Below are 7194 nucleotides of genomic sequence, written 5' to 3'. Positions count from 1 at the left end.
TATACTTGTATGTTTTAACAAATTGCGTATCCATGAGTGGACGTTTGGAAAGAATGCAGATAGTTGCACCTAGTTGTCTTCCGTGCAAAAGGATGTAATTTGCAAAGAAATCTGCCAAACAAAGTTCACATACGTTTTTTAAAAAAAAAAAAGTGAGATCGAAACTCTGCCTTCAGCAAGAACAGTTGTTTGTATTAGGTCGATCACTTCCTGAATTCGATCGTTTCTTTTTACCTCATCTATTGAGTTAACGAAAGCGTTCATGATTTCATGTCAGTTTTACTTTGCTATCCTTAATACAGATGGGTGGATATAGTTAACATACACTGCAAAGTGACTCCTTTCCATCGTTTTAAATTCGTGACTTGCATCCTCACTATTCGTGAAGTTTAACTCACCCTGCGGGAGGCATAGAAAACAAACTTCAGTCAAATTCAAACTGAACAATACAGGGCGTCAGTAGTCAATGCAGATTTTACATTGCCATCCATAAGCGATTGCGCAAGCCAACTGTAGTCACGTCCAATCACTTTTAGCACGGAGTACGATACGTTAATGAGCGTGGAGTAAGGATCGGCTGACCAGACGAATTTACAAAGCATTTTTAATTTGTTTGCTGCTTTATAGGTGTGATGCATGAAGCCTAATGGATGTTGTCAGAACACAAAACACACTACGAGCCGAAGACCAATGATTTTTGAATTCAATAAATGTCGTTTTAGTGTTCTTCCGAACTAGCCCAAGCCTCATTCATGGTATGACTAGTGATAGACCACCAGCCGGTCCCTTTTTTTTTCTAAAGGACAATACAAAAGCGAGCGAACACACGACCTTACGCAAAAAGTTCCTTCCGCGAGGAGATGCAATCTCGCAGCTTCCCTTCGCGCGTCGCGTCTTGTTCCAGAAGGCAATTTAGCAACGAAAAAGAACCTCTGAGGGCGAAAAGAACTCTGCCTGTTACCACCCTCATTGACAGCATGTGGTCGGTTTGTCGTGTTAGTTTTTTTGAAAGGCCAGTTCTGAGTAAATAAGACCCGAAAATCTGTATAACTCTGTATAACCTTTAAAAACTTAGAACAATTAAAAAATTTTAAAATTTTAAAATTTATCACTTGTCAGCCGGCCGCCCAGCTACCGGCTTGAGAGCCCATGTAGTCATGAGTTGTACCTGTACCCTCCCTCTCATGTAGCCTTCTTATGAACGCCCGGGAGCCCAACAGACTGGGGACTAGTTAAGAATAAAGATGGCGAACCAAACAGGGCAAAGTGAGCAGAGAGTTTTGCGTGTGAATCAGGTGCTTATATTAATGAATATGGAGGAATTGTTCTTAAACGAGATAACTTTGGTACAATTAAGTAATTTGAACTCTATTTTTAGTTGGATGCAGCTCAGCTTGACGAAGAAATTGTCCACCTTTTGCGAGCTCAACTCAACAGAGCCTTCCAATACTTCGAGGTGATTTTGGTATATAATTTGTAACTCTTGGTGTTTTGGAAACTTGTAATATTGAAGTTGTTTATTTAGGACTTTATTAAACTGTGTTTATGCTCACCTTCTAATGTTTTACTTGGTAGACAACAAATGGCATACCTATGCCATAGGGTGATCTTAGGCGCGGTTCAAACATCATGCTATTGTCGTACCAACCTCTATTATGTGTGGTCAGTTTGAATCAAATGATGATCTACAGCCTAAGTGTTTAAAAATTTTCTTTTTTCCCAGGCTGGTGTTCTTACAAAATATGAAGCTGAACTTAATGCAGTTCTAAGATTTCTTATTTGGAGGGTAAGCAAAATCAATATATAAATATATTTATGTAAAGTGCCAGTATTTTCTTCACGACTTGTCCATATTTTCCTTCCGCCACACAACTATCAACGAAGTGGTAGATGTTGGGTAGCAGGCTGGTGTGAGGAAAGTTATCTGCTTTTACTTACAGACGTCAGCTGTTCATAAGTGAGTCATTTTTCAATGACAGCATGAGAATGTAGTAAGATAAAAGAAAAGAATGAGGTTTCTTATGGAGCAAGAGGAATAGGTGGGATGATTGGGAGGGGAGGGGGGGGGGGAGAGGGGATTGGTAGTGGAGAGTGAAATGTGGCCAGGTAGCAGATGGGGTAAAGGAGTTTCAGTAGTAATATGTAATTATAACACTTGGTTATTTTTGCTCTTTTTGCCTGTTTTGCCTTTTCTTTTAACAATTAAGGCCCCCTATTTCCTCCAATTGATGCATCGGCCACATGGAAGTTAAAAGAGATTTAATTTAAGATGGGGGCATCAAATAGCGTAAAAATGTCAACCCTATGTATATGACTATGGGGGGAGTTTGTTAGATACTGTTGGTTGGGAAGTCCTTGTCACAACATTTATTTGAAATCAAAGAATGTTGCTGTCAAGTTGCATTGTGACTACATAAAACAAATCCCTGAATATCTCAGTTTATACGCACTAATCTGTAGAGAGCTTTTTAACCATTAACCCAACGGTGTCCAGTATCAAATTTATCCTAACAATATCACTGCTTGATTAAACCTTCAGATCATGAGAATAAGGGAAATGATCACCAAAAATGACATGCATTGATTCATTGATTGTCAAACAAATTCTCTCATGTAGACCCATAATAAAAATGTAGAGAATAGTAGGGAGAATAAAGAAGTTGATTTTAGGATTTAAGGGTTAATTGGCTGCCACCTGCCACGGGGATGTGTCCCCCAATTACGCCACCTTGTTGTCTGTTTACTTTGTCTCAATACTGTTATCTAGCTGCATGCTTTGTTAAACAATAATAATTTAAAGTATATGCGGAATAGTGACATTAATAAGGTTTTTACCGAACGGTAAAATGCGCTTAATGGAACGTGACGCCTTAGGGGTGGTTGGTCACGCAATGTTGTGTCGACCCCAGACAACAATGTATACACGAAAGCCTCATTCATAAGTGAATACTCTCTATTCAGTAGGGTTAGGATAAAAGCCTTTCATGGCTAGGAAATTGTACCAATATGTTGCACAATTGTCTAGAAATGAATCTTACCTTTGCTGGGATTGGTTCTCGTTTTGTAAAGCCCTATTGATGGCTAGTAGTTTGCCACGTTGTGTCTTTTAGTTTACAGTACGTTTGTACCTATTGGCCGAACTTTGAGTCACTGTCTCGCTATAAAAGCGTCAGAACACTATCCCAGGGCATTATCCTGGCAGTATTGCACGAACGCAAACACGTTTAAAAATTTTGTTTACCCACCCTCCCTCCCTTTGGAGGAGGATTGTTATATATTCATTAAACTTGGGGTCACTCCTTGTGGTTCGGTTAAGTCTGCGTTGCGACTTCCCTCAAGCTCTTGGCATTGCTTGTATCTTGCCATCTCATACCTTTGCCTTTATCTTGTCCGATCCAGCCCGTATGGTGCTGGGGAGATAAGAAAGGCTCTGCCAATACTCTTGTCCTACCCCACGTTAGTGGGGAGGTAAGTGAGGCTTACGTTTGTTTTGCGCACATAACCGGAAGTCGTATTAACCTGCCACGGGGATGTGTCCCCCAATTACGCCACTTTGTTGTCTGTTTACTTTGTCTCAATACTGTTATCTAGCTGCATGCTTTGTTAAACAATAATAATTTAAAGTATATGCGGAATAGTGACATTAAGGGTTAATTGGCTGCCACAAGATTATTTTTCTTCAGAATCAAAAATATTGTTTTCCTGCTCTGGAATCACGATTTTAAAATATAAAAATTCTGTACTTAGAGCGCAATAATTATTAAAACTTAAAAGTGGGATATTTCGTTCGGATCCACTGAACTTGTGGCTGACGAAGTTCGGTGGATCCGAACGAAATATCCCACTTTTAAGTTTTAATAATTATTGCACTCTGAGTACAGAATTTTTATATTTTTCTTCAGTTTTCAGTGTATAACTCTGATGCCACTGTTGGTCAGATTATGCTTAATATGAAGTATAGTTCAACAGGTAAGACATTAAGATAAGACTGGGTGGAGGGGTGGGGGGGGGGGGGTTCTGCCTTTGGTGACTTTGAACCTAAATAACGTTTTTAAATATTTAAGCAAACACCATGAAACTTCAGGACTTTTTCAGAGATTTATCTGGGAAAATTTTCTGTGGCTGGGTAGTGTTCATTGACTTTGATGTTACCATGGCAACCAAGACGATCCAAGATGGCTGCCATTTGGCAATCATGACATGATTACCATGTCATATGATGTCATCACTACCCACTGAGGAACTCAAAGGAAACAGTTTGGATGTACTATCTATCCTTCAAGCCTCATTGTCATAATTCTTATCCTTGCAAGGTTATGGAGCGGGAGGCGGAATTGAAACACTTGTAATATAGTTTTCTGTTTAAGAATTACACCCTGAAACACTTTCCCGCCACTTTAACTTGCGTCATTTTGTAGTTAATGCTTTGTTCTGATAGACCTCCTATTGTTTTCTGTTTATTAATATTAGACAAGTTTGCCTGTGATTGTCCAGAAGATCATACTTCAGAGAACTAAGTTCCCAAAAGCTGCTGAAACTTGTTTTCAACCTGCATCTTAAGTGCTCATGAAATAGTGCCACCTTTTATCATTATATTTGTCATTAATATATTACATTGAGTTGGATTTCATGTTTGAAACTTATAACTACATCCATTCAGCATGCCTATTGTATTTTTATAGACATTTTACTACATAACAAATCATTGCTATTTTCTGTAGGAATCAGTTTGAGTCTGTTGAAAAAAGTGCTGTTTGGATTCTGTGTTGTGGGGATTCCTTACATAAAAGAGAGAAGTACTGAAATTCAAAGAATTACAGACAAGTTTTTAGAATGCAATTTTGTAAGTAGAGTACTTGAGTTAAAGGTCATAGTTACTTGGATTTAACTCATTAAGGTGATTCCGCTGAAAAAGAAGGAGTATTTAAAATTTTCTAAGACTTGGTCCAGTTCATGACTATGTTATAAGCATTACAAAAATGCAATAAAAAATGGGGGTCACCGTGCTCGTTTTTGTGCAACCTAGATGGCTATTATAGTAAATAGATGACCCACGAGGTTTAAATTGGGAACGCTAGTAATCAGAAATAGGGAACTATCATTTCTAGAAAAAATAATTTCTTGCATTAAAATATCAAAGCAATTCAACAAAATTTACTGTAATCTTACACAACAAACTATTTTCATTGAACTGGAATGAAGATTATGAAAGAAATAAAGATTTTTGCTGCGTGTGCACATAAGCAGCACTACCTAAATACGTGCTTTTTAAAGCATTCAAATAAAAATATCTCAAAGTAGAGTATTAAACTTTTCTTTAAATCGCGATATATAGTGGTCAACCGTATGACATTTAAATTGATGCATTAAAAAATGGGGGTCACCGTGCTCGTTTAGAAGAAAAGGACCATTTATTTTCCTGCCGAGCTTAACCTCAAGGAAATCCCGTAATGTTGTGCGCGCGCGCTCGTGCGCGCGCTAAATGACGCGAAAAATTATGCGCAGCAAGGATGCGCAATGCAATTCGATGGAATCACCTTTTAAGTAATCCTCTAAGACAGAAAGCTATTAATAAATTGTAGTTTAGCAAGTTTAAGTTTGTAGATCTGTCAGAGCAAACTTTACTGAGTTCCCAAGCTTCTGATCTCCATCCAAACCTTCACTTTTCCACTCTCCTTATCACTCACTGTCTTTTCCTTATTTCCCACTTAGAGAAAGAGCCTGTTGATACACTGCTATAAAATTGATTTCTATTTTATTGACTCGTTGAACTACTTTTTACTACACAGATATGGAGATGGATATATGTGGGAGAAAAGCTCCTTCAGGTTGCCTCTGTCATCAACTTCCTTGTGTTTTTACAAAAGGGGAAGTATCCTTAATAGTTACTTTGTAACTCACAACATAAAACTACAGTAAGTGAGTGTGGGAGCTACACTGTAGAATGTTGGATGTGGTATCACAGATTAACCTCAGTGAACTAAGATCTTTCTGAAACCAACAATATTTACTGGACCAGGGCAAATAGGATGGCAGTTTAGAGGGAGGGAGGGGAGGGGGTGGGCAGGCTTGCCTTCCCTAGCATCACTTACCATTTTTAATCAGCGGTGGGTTTGTTAAGTTACTAATAATACATTGACTCTCCTTGTTATAGAATACTTAACTGCATTCAGATATCCTTCAGTACTTGAGCGTGTTCTGGGCATTCACCCAGTGTTTGCTCAGCGGCAGTCTATCAGACAAGTCAGCTTTGAATTCATGACTAGAGAATTACTTTGGCATGGATTTGCAGTGAGTACACAAAGGTTAAACTGGTTACTTAGACAAAAACCTGGAGAGAGATGTTACAAACAAGCTAATTCTAAATTACTGTAGCCTTTAAATTCAAAATTCAACTTATTAATTAAAACTATAGAACGAAATTTCATCATTCAGCTTTGAACTGAGTAACTGAAATCAAACTTAAACTAAATATAGCAGACTTAAGAATTATGCTTCAAAATTTATTTTACAACAAAAGTGAATTGTGCCCAATTTTTGGGCGATTAGTTTTTGAACAGTCAAGTGCAGCCAGGAAAACGTTTCTTTGGAAGATTGAGTGTTCAGAGGAGGCTGTGAATCTATTCTTTTGGTGGATAAAAGGAAGAGGTATTGGAAAAAGAGTTAATAACTAAGCTATCATTGTTTATCTGTCAGGAATTTGTCTTCTTTCTCCTCCCTCTCATCAACATTCACAAGCTCAAGAACCTAATTGTTAGACGGTTTTCAAGCCCAGCGTCTCTTGATAAGCAGCCATCAATCAAAGTGGCATGTCATGAATGTGGCATCTGTAATGAGCCTCCAACAGCTCCGCACCAAGGACAGTGCGGTCATGTTTTCTGCTACTACTGCATCAAGGTACAGTGCATGTTGTTAAAATAATGTGCTTTTAAAACATCTGCCGTGCTCAAGCGGAGGAAGAAGCTCTTCTGATACTACGCAAGAATCGGTATTTGTTTTCCCCAACTTTGATAATATACCAAGAAGTTTCATAGAGTGTGGGATGACAGGCTTGCCTTGTGTGAAAGTGAAGATAATTTTTTTATAGGGGAGGGGTTTTTTAGTCCCCCTCCCCCAGGCTGCCATTTTGTTTGTATGATCCCGTCACCCCCCTCCCTCCCCCATCCAAAGGAAAAAGGAAAAGGAACGACGTAA

General features: G+C 38.5%; 1 protein-coding gene across 3 annotated transcripts in view; it reads left to right on the top strand.

The window, feature by feature from the left end:
• The first annotated feature begins 1188 nt into the window (after positions 1-1188).
• The window catches only part of LOC146460634 (peroxisome biogenesis factor 2-like), a 31581-nt gene continuing 25575 nt past the window's right edge, over positions 1189-7194 (top strand). For 2 of the 3 annotated variants that reach the window (XM_085088089.1, XM_085088091.1), the window contains exons 1-8: positions 1189-1295; positions 1379-1456; positions 1724-1786; positions 3903-3969; positions 4722-4843; positions 5790-5872; positions 6174-6291; positions 6697-6897. In XM_085088089.1, coding sequence (XP_084944215.1) covers positions 1245-1295; positions 1379-1456; positions 1724-1786; positions 3903-3969; positions 4722-4843; positions 5790-5872; positions 6174-6291; positions 6697-6897 — 783 coding nt within the window. In that variant the 5' untranslated portion in view covers positions 1189-1244. The remainder of the gene's footprint in view (positions 1296-1378; positions 1457-1723; positions 1787-3902; positions 3970-4721; positions 4844-5789; positions 5873-6173; positions 6292-6696; positions 6898-7194) is intronic. The other variant, XM_085088088.1, reaches the window with a different exon arrangement.

This window comes from Pavona decussata, unplaced genomic scaffold (assembly GCF_977016875.1).
Source record: "Pavona decussata unplaced genomic scaffold, jaPavDecu1.1 SCAFFOLD_210, whole genome shotgun sequence".
Lineage (NCBI taxonomy): Eukaryota > Metazoa > Cnidaria > Anthozoa > Scleractinia > Agariciidae > Pavona > Pavona decussata.
This window is presented reverse-complemented; position numbering and strand designations above follow the sequence as displayed.